The sequence below is a fragment of the Leptinotarsa decemlineata genome, unplaced genomic scaffold (assembly GCF_025532065.1).
Source record: "Leptinotarsa decemlineata unplaced genomic scaffold, Ldec_3_MD MMD2_tig00000218_RagTag_RagTag, whole genome shotgun sequence".
NCBI classification, from domain to species: Eukaryota; Metazoa; Arthropoda; class Insecta; order Coleoptera; family Chrysomelidae; genus Leptinotarsa; species Leptinotarsa decemlineata.
Window position 1 is genome coordinate 3,872,107 of NW_027412545.1, and position 22,515 is coordinate 3,894,621.

Genomic DNA, 22,515 nt, shown 5'->3' on the forward strand with positions numbered 1-22,515 from the left:
TCACGGGTACCCAAACAGTTAGTGCGTGACAATACCAATTTCATTATAATGTTCAAACAAGATGAGACGAATTTACATCACATTTATTCAGATCATGTTTCACCCGATGTAACATTCAAACAATTCCAATTGATGTGTGTTAAATGCTGGGAGGACCAATATGGATTTCTAGTCATTGATAAGGATAGAAAAATAGATGAAGGTAGATATCGCAAAGGATTCGATAGTTTTATATACCCATGATCTTGTTTTTGGAACTTATTCGATCACTGAATATTGTAGTGGTCACTTCACCAACGAATTAAGCTTTAATTCAAAAAAAAGGGCATTATGAATACAAAAAAAGATCCTGAAAATAAAAACAATGAAATAAATTTGAAACGTCAACTAGTAGAGACAACAGAAGCTGTCAGGCAGAAATTCAACTCTATCAAGAATGATAATATTGAAAATCGTACGACACTTGAAAGATTGTATGAGCCCATAATGAAACCATTGAATGTTTTATCATCAAACGCTACTTCTAAATCACCAGTGTTATCACCAAATCATGGAACTGTTCAATCTACTTCAAATTATCCCATGAGTACTCCAATAGGAAGAAAACAATCTTTTGGTAGTGTATCATCTGTGAATAGTGACACGAGCACACTTCAAGACGATATGAGAACAACTCTATTCGAAACACCATCATCGTCCCACATCGATTCCTCGGATCCTGACATCTCACCTGTTATGAATGAAAGTGGTGAAGATGTTTTGATGAAACATTTGAATAATATAAAATCTAGAAATCCAGCATATGATGGAACATTTGGCGTACGTATGGATCCAATTACACAAAAGCTGAAAATGGGAAGTCTAGTGGTAAATTTCAAAGATGGAAACATTTCATTTTGGGATGCTAATAAAGTGAAAAAATATGAATGCGCAGGTAGTCCAGAATTGTATGATATGATTTTTTTGAAGAATCCACAAGATGTTGATAATGAAGAAACTCGTCAAGTATATTCCAAAATATTGAAAATAACGAATGCTCCATATAAACAATATCATCTGAAGAATGGTTTTAAAAATACAAATTCTAAAAAATTTCGTGAAGTTATCAAACCTCTATTAGACTCACGACAATATCCAATAAGAAGTAGAAGTAAAATTGGTGGAGCACTCAAACGAGTGAAAATGGAGAAAATATATAATTCTAAACCTGTGAATTATGTGTACTGGAATTCACCGAAAGAGTTAGTTGCTCGCCTACGACTATTGGTAGCTTCAAAGTCAGCCGGACATACCGGACATGATAATGAAATAATTTCAATAATTGAAGAATTACGTGAAGAAGGTATAATATATTAACATATTCACATGTAATGATCACTGTCACATCATCATTCAATGCAGTAACATTATCACCTTTTCTCTTTAATCATATTGAAATAGAATGACTAATGAAATAAGTGATGTCAAACGACAAGTTGTTAATGAATTACATAAACCTGCAAGACGTAATTTTCGTAGAAGAATAACCACCATCAAAGGTTTTGCAGATCTATGGCAAATAGATTTAGCTGAACTGCAACCTTATGCAAAAAGTAATGAAGGATACCGATATATACTTGTAGTGATAGATTGTTACTCCAAATATCTGTGGACTGTAGCAGTTAAAGATAAAACAGGTAGTACAGTAACTAATGCAATGAAACATGTACTGAAAGAAGCCAAATACTCCCCCAAACACATACAAAGCGATCAAGGGAAAGAATTTTTCAATAAAAGCTTCTCATCTCTCATGCGAGAATATAATATCAATCATTATTCAACATTTAGCACAAAGAAGGCAGCTATAGCAGAAAGAGTGATTCGTACAATAAAGGCATGGCTCTACAAGGAATTTTCGATGAGAGGTCACCACAAATGGCTTGATATTCTTCCAATTATAACTAGTAGATATAATAATAAAGTTCATCGTACAATAGGTATGGCACCCATCAATGTTGATTCAACAACAAAATTAAAATTCAAGGGTATCAATGGAATTGGAGGAAGACAAAGTAAACCCAAATTCCAATTAAATGATATTGTACGTATAAGTAAATACAAACATATTTTTGAAAAGTCTTACACTGCGAATTTTACCACGGAGCTATTCAAGATTGTTAAAATTAATAAAACCATCCCAACGACTTATAATCTTGAAGATATGAATGAACAGCCGATTAGAGGATGTTTTTACGAAGAAGAGTTATTACGAACCGAGAATCCTGACGTATATCTGATTGAGAAGGTGTTGAAGAGAAGAAAAAATAAAGTATATGTAAAGTGGTTAGGCCTTCCTAGCGAACAAAATTCTTGGATTGATGAATCAAATATGGTTTAAATGTATATAATAGTGACTTTTATGAATAAAGTAATATTAAAGTTCATTATTGTTTTCATTTCAATTATAAGTATGTGAACTGAAAAATATTGCAGCGGTAAACATTGCCCCAGCCATTCGCAATGTTCTGTGTATACCAAACCAAATTAATTGTATACTCCATTCCCGCTTATATTTTTCAACTCACGATATTGAAAACACATTATCATTCCCAAAACTAATCGCCGTCACTTTGAAATGCAGTATCCAACTCTTTTTGCCAATTATCTCTCACTGATAATGCTGTCTCTTGGATTGATGAATCAAATATGGTTTAAATGTATATAATAGTGACTTTTATGAATAAAGTAATATTAAAGTTCATTATTGTTTTCATTTCAATTATAAGTATGTGAACTGAAAAATATTGCAGCGGTAAACATTGCCCCAGCCATTCGCAATGTTCTGTGTATACCAAACCAAATTAATTGTATACTCCATTCCCGCTTATATTTTTCAACTCACGATATTGAAAACACATTATCATTCCCAAAACTAATCGCCGTCACTTTGAAATGCAGTATCCAACTCTTTTTGCCAATTATCTCTCACTGATAATGCTGTCTCATAAAGCTTAGTCGACTCCTCAAGCTCAGCCTGAGCTTGCATTCTCGAACGTTGATGGAATTGCTTATCTTTACCAATTTTTGAACGGAGTTCATCAGCATCTTTAGACATTCTAGCCAATTCAACCTTCGCTAATGCAATCTTGGCATCTAATGCTTCAAGAGTTTCATTATTAGCATTAATAGCTCGCTCACTCTTTTCAAGTTCAGCAATAGTCATCTGTGCCTTTACAAGACGGCATTTTGCTTTCCTTTTCATTTCCCCAAACCGATGGAGGGGGCTGAAAGAAGATAGCGGTTCAGCTTTCAAATCACTCTTCATTTCTTTAGGAGTACCTTTTGGCTTCCTCTTCGATCTGTCACTTTTCGTTGCGGGTTTTTTCTGTCGCACAACACTTTTGGATTCTTTCTTTTCTTTAAAGTCAGTGACAATCGATGAAGATGCCTTAGTAACCTTCCTCTTGATTGTTCTAGATTTCTTATCAACACCAAGAGGAAGGGTAGATGAAGAGTGTTTGAGTGATGATAATTGCGAAACGATCGGATTTTCAATAATAATTTGCTCATTTGGTTCTGGCACATCTGCAAAGTTAACGAAGTCGTTAATATCAAAATCATTTATCGAATCTTGACTCGATAAATGTAATACTGGAATATTTTCAAAATCAGTCTGATCGATATCAACAAGTGGTGAACCATCTTCAGCAATCAATAGCGGCATAGAGCTCATGATTATTAAGGTCTGAGGAATGATATGTGATAGCAATAGAATGTGGATAGGAAAGGTGATGATGTTACTGAGACCTCACCATTTATAGAAGAAAATAAACTAGCGCATGCGCTCTTTCATCAACTGGCACATGCGCTCTCTCACTAAACTATTCACGCATGTAACAATCTTTGTCATTTAAGAGGAAAACTTTGTGTTGCATGCATGTATTTTTAAATGTTAGAAAATAATACAAATAAATTCAAAATATATATATATTTATTAATAATAGAGGACAATAACGATAATAAAAAATGAAAAATGTTAATATGTCTCTGTGGATGTGGAACGTTCTTTGACTCTATTCCTCAATAGTTGTTGCTCGTGCGTCAAACACCAACATTGAAAAAAATGGATTCTCCTATTGGGGTAGAGTTGACCAACCTTCTCACACAGATCCCAAGTACTTCTACATGCATTGCATACATGATTCCAACAATTCATGGAATATGTATCACAACGCAAACAACGTTGCAGTGGAGTTGGAACGGCAGCACAGATACCACAAATATTTCTACAGATACCTATATTGTTAAATATTATAGGTTCGGAACACTTCAGACACTGTAACTGTTGTTGACGATAATCCGATTTTGTTCGCTTCGGTGGATGAGAAGGAGGCGATAGTTGAATCCGCAACACGCAATCACTACACATACCAGTACATGGATTGATTGAATCCTTAGGTCTACTTATTTGACAAAAGTAGCACACAATAGCCCCTGCAATCATCATTGGGTAGACACACACTTTTGGTTTTTCATTCCACTCTTTTGGAAACGGCATTTTACTAATTCGATTAGAAATATAAAGAGATGACTTACAGAAACTCTGAATGCTCTCTCCTATACCTACGATCTCTATTTATACAAATCAACATCATGTGGAAGTATAGTGGGATAACTTCTCCTACTATTCCACTCTAAACGAGTCAAGTGGGAGTCGCATCACCTCCTATATAAGTTGACTTGCAAACCTAGAGTTCATTCATTCACTCTCTACAACTGTGAGCAAACAACAACAAGATGAATTCTGCAAAAATAAATGCTGCATTAAATAGAATAGCTGCTGTTGATGAAAACAATTGGATAGACGAATCAGATGATGAGGATGTCAATGTTCCGCTAGAGGAAGTAATAGTTGAAGCAGAAGATGTTGGAGTCGATGAAGATGAGATAGACGAAGTTGAAAACGAGGCCAACCAAAGCGACGAAGATGATGACGTGATGGAGTTTGAGAGGGTCATGGATGAAGAAGGAGATGATGAAGGGATAGAAGCTGACACAACTGAAGGTGATGGTGCTATGAGGATCGGTATGCGAACACTCAATGTCAGTGAGACACTGGAAGATCCCTTGGATTTGTATTGTGCATTGGATGCATACGTATTGATCAGCACAATAGATGGAGAGAACAAAAAACTATGTTGGTGCTGCTTTCGGTTTTATTCGCATAGAAACAATAATGGAGGGTGGTATGCCCATGTCAACACCCACAACACTGTCTCAATTATGGAAATGGGACAGAATTGGTGTGAAGCTTGCGAGAGGCCACTAACAAACTTCACCCGAGTATCTACATGTATTATATGTAATAATGTCCAACCTGTGGCACAATAACCGTGGACCTACTGGTCAAAAAAAAACAACAGCCCTTTTCAGGGCTACATTATTCACACAAACAGTAGTTAGTTGTATTAGTATTCATAGATTATGTGACAAATGAATACTTTGATTAATAAAAGTCTAAGTTGGAAATTTGTTAGTCTTTGAATATCTATACATTATATGACAAATAAATTACTACTTTGACTGAAAAGTCGAAATTTGGAATTTGATAGTCATTGAATATCTATGCATATGATGAGTACTACTTTAAATGAAAGTTGAAGTTGGCATTTGTCAATCATTCATATGCATATAATGATGAATACTTTCACATACATATATTTCGTTTGAGATTATAATGTTAACATAATGTTAACAATGGTATGAATCTGTTTCTGTTTGAAAGTATAATGGTAGCTCTGAAAAGAGCTATTTTTTTTATTGTTTCAGTCTTTAATTGTAGCCCTGAAAAGGGCTGTTATTTTTTTATTAATCCATGCAATGATATGGACTAACGCTCCTCATCATCAGAAACAATAATTATGGTATCGTCATCTGAATCAGATGATATACTAATGATATCATCCTCATAGTAGTCATCTGAATCAGATGATATACTCATGATGTCGTCGTCGTCATAATCAGCTGAATCAGATGATATACTAATCACATCATCCGCATTATTATCGTCAACAGCATCTATGTCGTCCTGAATACCTTGTTCCACTCGTTCTGCGAAATCATCAGGAAGATCATAGATTCGCTGCAGAAATTGAGCGAAGGTTGTACTCAAATGATCAGACGTTGAATCTATTTCATGTACTTGGATGGGTCCTGTACTCGACATTGTGGAAGAATGATATAGAACTGGGATTGTTGCTATATTTATATTGGAAGAAATGAAATGGAGGGGGTGAAATGTAGAACAGTGTTTGAGATTCGAAAACATCAAGAATGAAACTCTGAGCGATTATTAGGAGAAATTCTAGTGATTATTATGGAAAAAAAACTAATAAGAGGGAGAGGAAGGGAGGAAGACACTGCCCCAGCCTCGCAGTGCCTCGTGTACACCAACCAAAAAGTGTGTACTCCGTGGAAGGAAAGGAAAGGAAATGATGGACGAGTAGATGATTATATGTCATCATCGGAATTGAGGACATCATCATCGATTAGGATTGGGGATGGCGGAGGACTATCCTCGATGAGGATAGGGGATGGTGGAGGACGTCTAACGTCAAGCTCGTCATCAGCATCATCACCAGAGTCGTCGTCGTCATCATCGTCGTCGTCGCTACTCATTGGGACAATGTCATCATAAGCAGGGTCCCACCATCCGTCAGGATCTGGATATTCCGAGTCATCCAAGTGTCCTTCGTCACTGCCAGTGACATGCTGAACTTGCATCCTGATGTCGTGATCCCGGTATTCGTATGGCGGACTGTGGGGTTCCGTGGTGGAAGAGACAACCTGTACCTGGCTGTTATCCCAGTAATTGAAGTTGTACCCCTGATCCGGGCAGCTATAGGGTTCAGAGGTTGAATCGGGTTCCATCTCGATGCTAGCTGATCAACTGAATGTTTCATCAGATGATTTCTACTTTTATACTTTCGAGAGGGAGTGGGAGAGGAGTGGAACATTGAGTAGGGGTAAATTGTAGTGTGACATAAGACATATTCAATGAGTAGGGGTAAATTGCAAAGTGACATAAGACATATTCAATGAAAGAGATACTTGAATGGATAAAATACAAATGAAATATACTTGTCGATTTCACTATGAAACATGTCTATTTTTTTATTTTTTAAATTTTCTTCACATGAAATTATTTACAAGTGATTAGAGAACACAAAAATTGATGTGAGGTATTTGTCTAGAAGAACTTGGAATTGAAATAAAAAAATAATAATGATAATAAGAGGAAGTGAAGAAAAATGCTCCAACCATCGCATTGTTCAATGTGTACCAAACCAAAAAACAGTGTACACCCTTTATTTCACTTCCTTTTCCTTTATTCAATATAAACTTAACAAATATAAACTTAAAACTACCATAATTAAATACTCCTAACTAACCTAAAACTAATCTTACATTTACACTTCATCTACAAAAAGAGTGTCCATAACTGTCACTACTTTTTTGTACAGCTCTATCGAAGAGGTCTTTGCTTTACACCTTTCCTGCAGAGATGCATAATTCCGATCTATTTCGGCCATTTCCTTTTGGAGTTCCCTCCGTCGGTTATCCATTTCAGCCATTTGTCGCTTCATGGTAACCAACTCGGCCTCACTAGATCGGGCAGCTCGTTCTGCTTTCTTGCATCTCTGCAGAAAAACACTCATCTTTTCACTAACCTCTCCGATAGGCTGTGGCACCAACACCTCAGGATCCGCCGGTGTCGCTGGCAGCGGTGGTAGTCGCGTCACCAACGGCGACAATATCACCAACTCCGGAGAAGGACTCCTCGGAATTTCCACTGCTGCTGGTGCTGCTGCTGGTGTGGAGGCCCTCTTACGAGAGGTCGAAAAACTACCTGCATAAGGATTAGTCCTATTGCAAGTAGCTCGGTACTTTGAAATAGGACCAACCTTTGCTGCAGGTCGTTGGCAAACCTTCTTCACAGCCCTGACTTCCTCCTCCTCCTCGAATAAGTCAGGGCTAGAAGATCTGCACCTAACTCGCGAACGCGAAGTGGTTGGCTGGTCAACCGTCACCGCTCTCGAAGATGCTGCCTCCTCCTGGTCAGCGGACACCGGCAGAATAGACGCCACAGCATTATTCACCTCCTGTGTATTGGTTGCCATTCTGAAAAAGAAGAAATAATACAAAGTTAGTTGATATAAAAAATAACATTCCTAATTTACTTACTCAAATATCAAGTTGGTCGTTGGAACGTACTGCCTTGTTGTGGAGTGGACTGCTCTCGATGAGATGACTTCTCGAACTGAATGTTGTGGAGTGCTCTCCGGAGGGTATCGACTTCGATGCGTGAGCGGTGGGAAAATGGTGGGAGCGCACATGCGCGATGAGGGTAGGGGTGTACATGCGCAAATGTTGGGAGTCGGGGGGGCGGGGCTTCGGGGAGGGGAGGGGCGGGGCTTCGGAAAGGGGGCGGGGCTTCGGAAAGGGGCGGGGTATCCGAAAAGTTGGTGGCGACGGGGGGGGGGGGGGGGGGGGGGCGTGGCCCTAACGGGCCCCGCCCACTGCCTGGGCTCCGCCCAGGTGGGTGGGGCCTCCGGCCCCAGGTAGGCGGGACATCTGGAGAGACATCTACGCCCTCTTCGCGCGCGCGTTCGTAACATAATATGCAACCGAACACCTAACCTAACGTATTAACGTATTAACGTAACCTAACCTAGTACGCTAACCTACCGCTATGCAACCGAACACCTAACCTATCGTATGTATTAACGTAACCTAACCTAGTACGCTAACCTACCGCTATGCAACCGAACACCTAACCTATCGTATGTATTAACGTAACCTAACCTAGTACGCTAACCTACCGCTATGCAACCGAACACCTAACCTAACCTAACCTAACCTAACCTAACCTAACCTAACCTAACCTAACCTACAGTAACTATTAACCTAACCTAACGAGGGAATACTAACCTAACACCTAACCTAACGTAAGTATGCAGCTAACCTAACGTAGCTATTAACCTAACCTAACGAGGGAATACATTCACCATGTTGGTTCCATTAATACATCATCAGTTGGTTTTGGTTTTGGTTGTATTATTCTATGATTTGGATTAATGTTCAGTCCTGGATATCCCAGTCCACCTGATGATGATGGCCTGACTTTATAGTTTCTCTCCAAAACTTCTTTATGGTTTTTCTCCAATACTTCAACTCTCTGTTCCAGTACATCATACTTTTTCATTGTAGTCCCTGTTATGTTTGACATAGCATCAAATTTTTTATTTGTAGACGCTGTTATGTCAGACATTTTTATGTCTACATCACTTGTAAGTTTGTCAAATTTACGAGTGAAAGTTATCCGAGCCTCTGCAATTTTATCGTTAAATGCTTGCCGGGCGTCCCGAGCAATATTGCCTATTGTGGATTGTATTGCAGCTTGTAGGGCTAGAAGTATAACTTCCTTTGCTCCATTAATTTCCCCCTCAAGATATGATACAGTTACACAATCACTCTTGTCAATTGGTTCACTTGTATTTTTCAATATTTTCCTTTGCATGTCATAATGACCATCTTTTGTTAATTTAAAACCATTCCCAGGAGGACCTCGAATGACATTACCACCCCATTTTCTTTTTCTACCAAACTTATCGATTGTTTTAGACATTGTGCACTCTACGATGATTCTCTTCAAACTGATATTTCTGTCATTTACATTATACTATATATTGCAGTAATTGATTAGGGAAATAGAAATAATACAAATAAAATTTTAATCATTTTATATTCATTACAGTAATACATATACATACATACATAATACATTAATATCACATTACTTCTATCATATATTATTAATTATAAATGGCTACATAAATATCAATATTGAATTTTCCGGTTTTGAAGATATTGAATGATATTTCAATCATTGATCTCGGCAGATAATAAATTAATCAATTGATCCAATGGAGTCTCCTGAGATTGTGATTGTTGAATAATATTACTTATCCAACGAATGTTCTCATTTGGATCGTTTTCATAAAATTCAATATCATTATGACCCCAAGGAAGAGTGTGGGTAGTATTCGGAATGATAAATCGTTTATCATCGTGATATGATAATGCAACTTTATTTTTTAATTCAGTATACATATCATGTAACACGCTTCTAAATGAATTCATCTTTCTGAATATCATACCACCTTGTTCGACGATTTTTTGATAATCTTCGCATGTCAATTCATTCTTTATTACAGATCGTTTAACCCCTTTGGCTTTCTTAAATTCACCATCAACAGATTTCACATAATATGCTTTAGCACCTGTACCATAAAAACTCATGATTGGATCATTTGGAAATTCATCTTTGAAGTTACCCAAGACTGAACTTGTTACTGGAATATTGAATTGGTTAACTATACTGTAATTGGATGTATCAAATCTACTTATGTTAGTTTTTATGAATTCATAAAAATTTTCTGTGTTTACTTTAAGAATGAGCGAGTCGGTATCTGTGTAAAGTAAAGAGACATTTTCATCAAAGTGTTGTTTGATGCATCCATAGAAAAAGTCATACATGACTGTTTTAGATAATTCTAATATGGAAAATCCCAAATATAATGGTTTATCGTAATGAACCTTCACTCTACCCAATTGAATGGCAACGAAATTATCAGTGAAAATTGAACAATTTTTGAAATTTGGTTTGGCTATGAGAGTGCTGGCACCTATATTTTTCTTTATATTTTCCCAATGTGTAACGAGTCTAACATCAATTCGATTATCTACATTCTCCATTGTCTTTCCATACACCGCATTATTCATTAGTTTATAGAAATCTTTAACAGATTTGTTGTTAGACCTATTACGCATTTCAGTATTAAGATCTATATAGGGTTTCATCCAGCATGATTGTTTGAATTTCAATACTCTATGTGTATTCATTACAATCAATCCATTTTTGACAGCTTGCTGTAGATTCCTATAATGAACAATATATTTTCTTTTATCATTCAAATTTGGAATTAATTTGGGAATTTTCGATTGTGTACGAGGTGGTATTATTTTTTCGACTAAAAATGGAAGGTCAGAATGTTTATCATGCAACTCTTGTGGATAATGAATGTCCACTTCAAATACATACCCATACGGACTATCAGTACTCACATCCATCACATCGAGATTAAGAATTTCATTTGGTGTCAACCATGTAAATTCACTTGTTGGTAGAGGTTGTGACATACTGTGACCGTATAGATTTGTTGCATCTAAATATGTAATGAATGTGGAAGGTTCGTTGGGATTATAATTGGGTAAAAATCTATTATTTGCTATATGTTTCCTCTCGCTACATTGACTAATTCCACCTCGTATACCTTTTTGAAAAAAGTGAATCATATCAATGTCAGTTAGTAATTCCAATTCAACATTAGTGAACTTCAACATGGCATCCCATGATAATCCAGGTGCAGTGTAATATTGTGCCGGATCTAAGTTATATATCTCTAAACTTGTGGTGCGGAAGTTTTCAAAAATATCACATAGTAGCAATACATCCGACTTCAAATACAAATCAGAGTATTCCCCCAAATTCTGACACTCGAATAAATTCCAAACTTTTCTAGCCCTATCATAATCAGTTTCCGATATATGTTCACAATTGAGTGTGTCATAAAACTGATTTTTTGTCGGAAGTAATGGATAATTCAATTTGTCAATGTCATCAACAAAACTATATGGAAATACACCTTTCTGTCTCATCAAATTGAATTTCTCAATTTGTGGGAAATGTTTGTGCATCTCCAAACATTGATCGGAGGTCAAGTTTGCACCCAACTTCTCCAACGAATTAGTCATAAATTTATAACTATCGATAAATCTCATTTTGAGATAATTCTTCCTAACCACACCATCTTTATCGGTATAGCTGTGTGTAAAGAGATGCTTCGTGAAAGATATATATTTCTCTTTAGTTTGCGGGATAACATCAACTTTCTCTTTATTCCTATACAATTCTTTTATGAATAAATGACAATCATAACCACTTAAATTATGAAAAATGATAGGTATGAAGTTTGGTATTTTGAAATTTAAATTACATTTCGAGTGAGCGGCATGTGATCTTTTCTTTCCTGTGACATGACAATGATCTCTTACTTTGACGTCACCATCAGTAAATGCTTTATTACATATACCACAAGTTCTGGCTGCAACAAACTGTTCTTCTTCTTCGACAGTTTGTGTATCCATTGGTTTAGGGTTTCTGAGATGATTTTCATGTATCTCTTTCAAATCATCTTCAATGCTACTCACAAATTTCTGAGCTGCATCTACACCCCTATATGTAACAAATTTTGTCAAATCATCATTATATGAACACTTTATCAAATAAGCAAATGAATATGGGGCATGTTTGAATGTTTTAATCGTGTATGAACTTCCAGGATTTGGCTCATTCACATGAATCGGTTTAAGCACTGATTCAAAATCAGCATACACTACAAATGGCACCCTCATTTGCCTCTCAAAGTTTTCAAACATTAGTTTATTTTCCGCAACCATTCTACCATATTTATTGATCTTTAAATTAGTAGTTGGTGTTGTGGTACTAATGTGATTACAATCATACATATTATGACGTAAAAGCAATCTCTCATCAGAAAAATATATCAAACATCCGTCACAAAAATATTTTTTCTGTCTATGAGCTGATAGTTGATTAGAAACTAATCTTGAAAGATCTTTGATCCAACAATAGTGACCATTACCGGAGTCATCAGTTATAAACAACAAATTGACATGTCTCCGGAGTCTTCTCTGTGAGTATCGCAATGGACCAATCACTTCATACTTCATTTTACCCTTCTCAAATGTACTCTCTAAACCGTAAACATTAATTGAAATATCATTCCTATCTTCGAATATTTCGATACTCTTATTATTAACTTTAACCGGAAAATCCATACCTGTGACATCTAAAACAGTGGAAAAATGTGGATATGACGTAAGTTCGGACACTCGACTATCTGCAGGATATAATGCTGATGTTATAGCCCAAGCAAAACAATATTGATCTTCATTACGAACATTCACAACAGCTTTCTTCCATTGAATACATTGAGGCAGCTTCACATATGAACGTCCTTCCAGTGGACTGTATTTATTAATGTTGACCTCGAGAAACAATATTTTTTCACAAGTCCAACCTGAATTATAAAAAAAAAAAATATTACTATTCAATCTTATTGAAATTTTTAAAAAATAAATACCTGAGTCACGATCCTGGAACTCAGTCGTTTGTGCCACAATTACATCACGGAATCCATCAAAAACAGCATTCAAATCTGAAGATTGGTCCACTATTTTATTTTGGGAATTAAATGACTTCGTGTCCCTCGAATCATCAGTCTGAAGAATATAATTCCCAAAAACTTCCATATTCACCTTGATGCTTTTATGGATCCTGATGGCTGATTCCAGTAATTCAATGACCTTCTGCCTAATCTTATTGAAAAATGAAATGTAGTCACTGGTTACAATCGAACTCTCCACCCTGTATGTAGCAATGCGGCAATTGAATGCATTCGTTATAATTTGAACACCGTCAGACAATTGAACACATGCATTATTTTTATGACTCATGGTTCTTCGGTGAGAATTCACTTGGCTCATAGGAATTGTCACATTACAACAATTGCACGTATACATAGGTGTTGCATTATCCACTCTCACCCGTTTCACTGCAGGCCCTCCTTGGCAACTCTGGAGCTGATGCCGACGAAGATTATCACTACGAGTGAAAGATTTACCACAGTCACAGGAATACATTTTATATAATAGTTCTCACTAACTCACTTGATGTAAACTGACATAGCCAACACTCGTACGCTTCTTAAATACACTCTGATAGGACCCGTCAAGACGTCATAGCCAACCCCACTTCTCAACTACATGCGCCAAGATTACCTCCCAACTGAATGCGATAACAGATGTCGATATACGAGCAAGCAGTGGTCGTTGCGGTCTCGGAGAGGGTAGACGCTAGGCAAACAGTCCTCGGCTGCCGTTGTGTCACCATCGATAGCGGGGCTAGAGCGAACCTTCATCGCTTCAGGAGAGGTGAGGGCAGACCGATGAATACGCATTACTCTGCCACACGTCGTGGAGTGAACATGTCGCTCTCTAGCCGTTGAACGGTTATTGCTGTGACGTCACTCCACTACTAACTTGGTGCCCTAACACCGATGGAGCATTTATTACTTGGAGGATCTTCGAAGTATGCAGACGTATGTTTGTACATAGACAAACAAGCACATGATGAAACCCTGTACCGTGCATTCTCCTACACACACACATAAACACACAAAATCTCATATGAAAAAAAAATCTGAACGATCCATGCACCAGACACTTCAAGGTCACAACGCCTTGACTTCACTGCACAACAAAAAAAACTTCACCAAACAACAACCAATAAAAAAAGCAATTAATACGTCATAGTGGTGGGGGGAGGCCGAGAATCAGCTGTAAACAACTACTGAAAGTAAAATAAAATACAAGTAAAAATAGAACAATTGAATAAATATAAATAAAGAAATGAAAAAAGAAAATAAAAATAAAAAATGGAGAGATTTCAAGTCACGTTAGTTCACGACGTTTCGATTGTTAGTATCTACAATCGTCTTCGGGTGATGACTGGACTGATTCCTCCGAGAGCTAACTATTTATAGGTCGTTCGAGTACTTTCACTTATCCCCGCTTTCCATTTTCCGCTTCACTGGTTCCGTGGGAGATGACCGTTTTGGCGGGAGTTGGCCATTTTTCGCTTGATGATGGGTTTCCATATGTTGCGTATTTCTACGCTGGCTTGGCTGAATACGTTATTGGACAACATGTATGCGGCTTTCTTGAATTTTCTCCTAAACCAATGTTCCTTTCTGTGCAAGATCTCAGCTTGGGACCACTGGATGTTGTGTTGATGGGTCCAAACATGGTCTGCTATTTCTGATTTGCTGGTTTTCCCTCGCTGTGTGTGTTTCTTGTGCTCGGCAATGCGAACAATCAATAGCCTCTTAGTTTCACCGATATAGGATTTTCCGCACTCACAGGGTATCTGGTAAATGCAATTCTTGGTATCGCAGTCTGCGTTTGGTGGCCTGGTTTTCGTGAGGCTGCTACGGATAGTGTTACCGGATCTGAAGCAGGTTCTGATGTTGTACTTGGAACCAATTCTTCTTATCCTCTCCGATAATCCTCTGATGTAGGGAAGTGCAAGCCCTGGTTGTGACAGCTTCTCTTCCTTGCGAGGCTCCTGCTGTCTTCTAGCCAAAGTCTTTTATTTTTCTTTCATATGGAAACCCATCATCAAGCGAAAAATGGCCAACTCCCGCCAAAACAGTCGTCTCCCACGGAACCAGTGAAGCAGAAAATGGAAAGCGGGAATAAGTGAAAGTACTCGAACGACCTATAAATAGTAATCTCTCGGAGGAATCAGTCCAGTCATCACCCGAAGACGATTGTAGATACTAACAATCGAAACGTCGTGAACTAACATGACTTGGAATCTCTCCACTTTTTATTTTTATTTTCTTTTTTCATTTCTTTATTTTTATTTATTCAATTGTTCTATTTTTACTTGTATTTTATTTTACTATTATTTCATTTCAGGTTTATTTTGGTTAATATAATTGTTATTTTCAGCTATTCATTTTCAATTCTTCTTTTTTAGTTATTTCAGGGATTTCAAATCATTTTATATAGTAGATAATGGAAGTCCAAACTAGTGGATCACGGCTTTCTCCATGATTTTTGATATTACTGATAGCAAAGCGACTGTATTCACCCGCAGAAGGTGCAGTTATTTACAATAATCAACATCAACTTCTGTCAGTTCGTTACCTTCGACACAGAATGCGAAAAAAATACATTTTACAAGAATTTATTTGCAATTAAAAAGTTTGCCTATCAAAAAATTGTTTTTGATAGGCAAAATTGTTAAATACGACTAGTTACTGATAAATAGAACATTTTTCATTGCGAAAAATGCTTTAATTTTACGCAGTAACTAAAAAGTTGGCCCTTTCTACACTTATATAAAGTTTTCCATTAAAATTTTCATTATTTTTCTGATTGTGGAAGGTGAAAATACCCATAAAAAACTGATTTTCCTCCACAAAAAATTACTTTCGTTCAATAAAAAAATATTTCACTGTAATTATATTATTTCATTTCACATGAATTCACTTTCATTTTCATCTTCTCTTGAGTCCGAACCTTAATTCCCATTTTCATTCCTGTATTCAAAAGGTGTTGTTAAGTTTATGGCTTGTTTAAAAGAGTCAACTTTTTTTTCACTACTACAGAAAACCTAATTTCAGTTATTGTTCTCACACTTCAATAACACTCCAGACTGAACTATGGCGATTACTTCACTAGATCACTTTCCTATTCGCTTATTATCGTTTCGATGTCTTATATTAAATGCCTTATTATAGGCGACTTCGGTGTAATTTATACTAAAGAGCAATTTATACCTACTAAGATTGAATGGATCATTATCGACCTTCACCATTTTCTGAACTGGCTTCGAGGATTCAAACTTCTCCACAGAATCACCTTCAACCACGATGGGCCGAACAGGAGTCTACTTGCCTCATATTATGAATTATCTATATATTCCTCTGCAAAATATTAATTTTTGAAGTCTTTCATGTAGAGGTTCATTGCACTTATCAGAAGTTGGTCAAGATGAGTCAGGTGACTTCAACCATAACTTTTTCATTTCAATACTACAGTTGCTTGACTCGACTGAAAAGAGTAATCGCTAGATGCTTGAGGTGGACTCACAAGGTGAAAATAGTTATTCATGTAAGTTCTAACTATTTAACTACTAAAGAACTAGATAAAGCTATGAAGGTACTCATAAAGATTGCGCAGCATGAATCATTTTTTGAAGAGATATCTGACCTCACTGGAAATAAAAATTTGCATAAATTGAACCCCTTCATTCCTTCATTAATAAAGAAGGGATACTCAGGGTGGGGGAACGATTCCAATTATCTATGCTGGATTATTCGAAAAAGACAACTTATGTTTGCCTATGTTGGGGTTTATCCCATTGAATTCGAACTCCAATTATTCTGTCTGTATTTATTGTTCACTTTCTTACATGATTTCAACACAACCTTCGTGGACTGTATGTTATTTTACTCTGGTTGAATCGTACAAAAAGTTATTATTAACACCACTTCAAATATCTAAAACTCAACATGTGGCAAGGGTCATAAATCTACCTACCTACCTAAGGGTGATGCAGTTGTTCGATAACGAGAAAACATTCGCCTACAAATACAAGACAGTAAATGTTGCCAGATCTTGAATGTCTTCACAAAATATAAGAAGTTATGATATTCTGAACATTCCATAATCCAAAACTTTATCTCAAAGACACTCTCTACCTCATCACGGGTTTCCCACTCTCTCCAGTCTTTGCAAACCTTCACATGGAAGACTTTGAAACCAGAGCTATTAACATGTCTGACCTCAAACCTACATATTGGCATCGATTCGTAGATGACGTCTTTATTATATGGCCTCATGGATTCCAAAGTGCCCGTAAATTCCTAAACCAAATCAATTCTTCACATTCCGACCTGAAATTCACAATGAAAGTCGAAAATAACAATTCACTTCCATTCCTGGATGTTCTCATCATAAGATCCAATGATTCTTTCTCACACAATGTTTACCAAAAAACCAACCAATAGTAATCGCCACGTCAATGGTAAGTTCCACGCTATGACACATCCTTAAGAACCCGATGACCAGACGGACTACCCAAAAGCTTTTCTTTATTATATTCATGGAGTTACCGACAAAGTGAGCCGAATTCTGAAAAGGGTCCCTCTTTTAATATCATCATGAAACAGGACATCAAATAAGCTTCGGAAACATCAAAACTATTGCCACCGAAAAAGCTCTCCAGGGCAGGATAATCCGCGAAACTATCGAAATTGAAAAACATGCAAACTGTCTGAACAAACGGGATGATTTACAAAGATTACGTCGTTCATGGTTCGACTTCAAATCACTTTGATTGAAAGTAAGAACACATCAATAAGTCATGTAGCAAATACATAGCTGGTTATTATGAATTCTTTTCTCTCGTAAAACATACAAATGTTCATTTATTTCTTTGTGTCGTATCGAGATTTATTTATTTTGGCAAACAATCTGACACTGCTTTGATGTGTTAAGAATGAATTGTTCAATTTATACGACACGAAATGTGTTTTCTATTCATGCCAGGGGCCTTAATCCGTAACAACTGTTTACTAGTTTGCTCTTCTTTTGGGCGTTCTATTTTTTGCCAACTCGAACTATTATGAGAAAGAATTGTTATATTTTGATATAGATATGCTTTTTCTTTCACGTAAAAAGACATGGAAAAGCAATATGAAAACCCAAAAGAAATTGAAGAATTCACAGTCGTCATTCTGGATTATAAACATGGATTTGTGCAGTAATTTTGTCTATTGAACTATTTTGAACTTCAAAAAAAACTACCAAATCAACTCCGAAACCTTCAGTCAACTTATAATTTTCTGAAAATGAGAGAACAACACAAAGAGAAGTCTCTATCAATATGAATGACTCATGCCGTTTAAGAGGTAAAGTTGCAGATGAATGTATGAGAAAATTGAATTTGATCAACTCCGAAAATATTAAATCAACTCTATATTTTCAGAAACAGCACTTCATATCGACATGTATGACTCACAAGTCGCCCAAAGATAGAGCTTTAGATAGATTTTCTAAAATTCAATTTGATTAACTTTCAAATATCAAGCCAACTCCAAATTTTCAGAAAGTGAAGAACACTACAAACGGCATCCCATATCAGTAGATGATATTTATCTGCAAGAAGTTGCATATGAATTTTGGAAAAAAGTAAATCTTACCAACTCTGAAATATTCAGGTAACTTTATGTTTTCAGAAACAGGAAAAAGCAATAGTCTCTCTACCAATATAAATGACTTGCGAATCAAGTCGTGAATGTATTTCGGAAAACATTGAATTCGACCATTCATATTTTCAGAAAGAGATGGTAATACTACAGAGAACATTCCCTATAAATATGAATGACTCGTCACCTGTTTGAGAAGTGAAGTGGCAGAAGAATTTTCAGAAATTTTAAATTTGACCAATTCCAAAGTATTCCAATAATATGATTCACTCGCAAGCCGCCTATTGGGTGGAAATTACCAACTTCATAATATCTCAAATTGATATATTTTCACTTCATTATTACATTCCATATTACATCATGGATTCAACTTTACCGCACAAAAATGTATAACTCCATTCCTAAAGGAATAAAATTTCTTTTCAGCAGAAGAACATTTAAATTGCATGTGAAATTTTTTTTACTGCAGACTACTAGTTCTTATTTTATTACCATGATAGAATTGAATGGTTGATTGAAATAAGAAAAACAATTTTTGGTCTATTGTATTCTATTGTATTTAACTGTATGTTATTGTGTTCCATTGTATTCTATTTTATATCATGTATTATATTAGTAGTATACAATTGAATTTATTGGATCTTATATTATTTTATTGTAGCATTACTATATCTGTTTTTTATATTTTACATATACACATGATTTATTACATTTTTATTTTTTCCTATTCGTATCTTCAATTTTTTCATTGCATTTTTCATATTTTTCAAATTTCCTATATTGTCATATTATTTTTATATTTATATTATTATACCGTTATGTACCTGTAATTTGTTCATGAGAAACAAGTGCTTGTACTTAACTCCACACTATTTTATTCAGAACAATCATGTAGCCTGTTAGTTTTACTTATTTTTACTCTGATTAATGTAATCATTATTATTATATTGAACTTTCTTCTAACAATAGCACTATTTATTTGATACCAGAACTAGAACTCTTTGTGTAGTTTAACAACCCAAATTAGCTCATCAGGAGATTACTAAAACTGATTACGTCATTTGATGACGCTAATTGAAGGCGCGTCCAGACAAAGTATACTATTTTTGTATATGAATAATTCCATGCTAGGAATCGCACGTTAAAAGGTGAGACCTCTTTTATCTCTAGCATAAACATGATAGTCAACATAGTAACACACTTTTGACAGGGTTTCCAATCCTATAGATATCAAATTCTGTTCTAGATTTTCTGTTAATTAGAAAAAACTGTTAGTACTCAATGTTCACATAAGAATGGTGATATGGAAATAATAATATAATGAATATAATGAAAACACTTTTTCCCAAACCACATCAAAACACAAATTGGCAGCTGAACACAAAATTAAAGGTTTCAAGGCAGCGTTTTTCACATCAGTTGTCAAGTGTTGTCAAGTGTATCTTGAAATACAAACGGTTTAAAAAAATTGATTACGTTTGTGCCTCCAAAACAGGATATAAATGAAAACGACTCTGAATATTTTTCCAACTTCAATACTCGTTTTATCCGTATTATTGGTATCCAATTGACACTTTTATCTGGCCGTAGGGCTCGCATAATTTCTCAAATGGCCAGTTCTCAGACTTTTGGAGCTCTCAAGCTCACACTAGCATGGTCTTTGGAGATACTTGTATGTTTTCTACGAGGATAATTTTTTCAAATGAAAGCCCACGTAATAATGGAACGATTATTAATTCAGATTGAAATAGAAAAATAAAAAAGGAATTATGATCTACATATACAGTGCATTCCATAAAATGAGCCACCTTGAATAACTTTTGGTACAATGATTTTCAGGAAAAATAAAAAAATACGGAAATAATAGTATACAGGGGGACACATTTTGATATATTCACATTTGATGTTACTTTTCCTATCGCACCCCCAGAGCATGTCACCAATTTTTTTTTAAATGGATCACCCTATATTGTTTCACATTATCAGATGGTCCATTATGAGCAGATTTCAACATAGTATAAAACATATTGTCTGAAGCTTATGGTTAGGGAGCTACAAATTATTTGAGTTGAAAACGAACCACCCTGAATAACTTTTGAAGCAATGATTTACAGGAAAAATAAAAAAATAGGTCAACAATTATACAGGAAGCTACAATTCAAAATATTCGTTCTAGGGACAAATAGCAATAAATCAGATAAAGAGATTGTTTATTAATTCTTGAATTGAAATCTGATGACTGGACAATGAGAAGAAAAAACTTTTCTGTAGTAAATGTTCAAAAACGTTTCCACCGACTTCTATACGATGGTACAAATGAACTTCCATTGCCGCCCTCACGTGGTTGAGAATCTCGGGAGTTATTACTCTGCAATGCCTCATGATATTCCCTCTCAAATCTTCTAATGTTGTTGATTATGTCTCATACACTTTGGACTTCAAATAACTCCATACAAAGAATTTACAACAGTGAGATCCGGAGACCTTGGTGGCCATACTGTAGAACCTCTTCCGCCAATCCAGCGACCAAGAAAATGATTATTTAAAAAATTCTCGTACTGGAGCTGCATAATGAGGAGGTGCACCATGCTGCTGAAAAACTATTTCATTTTCGTATAAATTTATATCCTCATCTATTGCCATATTGACGTACGGTATTACTATAAATGAGGATTCGTATCACTTCAATATCGATAATTTTGCCGATTCACCTCTCCATTCGATCTAAATATATATTCATCCGAAATACCGTGTTAGGAATCACACGTTAAAAGGTAAGACCTTGTTAGTCCTTAGCTCGCACAAGTTTTTCAACTTCTGAGAGTTGTCGTTCGTATAGGGGCGACAGCTGATTAACGGAAAAACAGATTTTTTTAAAACAGATACAAATTTTATACAAGACATTTCTGATGCAAGTTGATCAGTTCAGTGAGACTTTCACAAAACGTGATACGTCTATCGAAATCATCTTCGTTCAATTTATGAACTAGTCTAATCTTATATGGATGAAATTTGTACTTTTGAAAGAGCCTGAAAACATTTGTACGACTGATTCCTGATTCTCGAGAGACTACTAATTTTTCATTGGTCCAACGTGTCCTAAAACTGCAACACAAATAGCTTCATCGTTGACAACTCCTGAACGGTTATGCTTTTTATTGTTAACAGATCCAGTTTCCATACATTTGTTCGATAATTCCGAAACGTATTTGTGTCGTACATTTCTTCCTGGATGATTATCATTGAACATACGGGCAGCAGCTGTAGCACCATTTTTATTCTGGTACTACAAACTCACTAAGTCAATCCGTTCTCGAAGCGTATAAACCATTGCTTCTCAAGAATTCACAAAAACAGAAACACCAATTGTAACTTCACCTGGTAGGTAATCGTTATTGTAGAATGAGACAAATAAAAAATTGAAAGAATATCGAATTCGAACTTAACTAGGCAAAATAAGACTTATTTGAAGTACCAGTACGTCGCAAAAACACCTATGAAACCTAGGTAACAGATTGTAAAGAAGTTTATTCAGGGTGGCTCGTTTTCA

General features: G+C 35.9%; 2 protein-coding genes across 12 annotated transcripts in view; one reads left to right on the forward strand and one right to left on the reverse strand.

Moving 5' to 3' along the window:
* The window catches only part of Camta (Calmodulin-binding transcription activator), a 995,933-nt gene that overhangs the window by 614,254 nt on the left and 359,164 nt on the right, over nucleotides 1-22,515 (forward strand). The window lies entirely within an intron of this gene.
* On the reverse strand, nucleotides 7,436-8,663 carry LOC141481571 (uncharacterized). The gene is made up of 2 exons (XM_074173279.1): nucleotides 8,224-8,663; nucleotides 7,436-8,160 (listed from the first exon to the last, which is right to left on the reverse strand). Exons 1-2 carry the CDS (start codon nucleotides 8,655-8,657, stop codon nucleotides 7,449-7,451), a joined length of 1,146 nt encoding a protein of 381 aa, XP_074029380.1. The 5' UTR covers nucleotides 8,658-8,663; the 3' UTR covers nucleotides 7,436-7,448.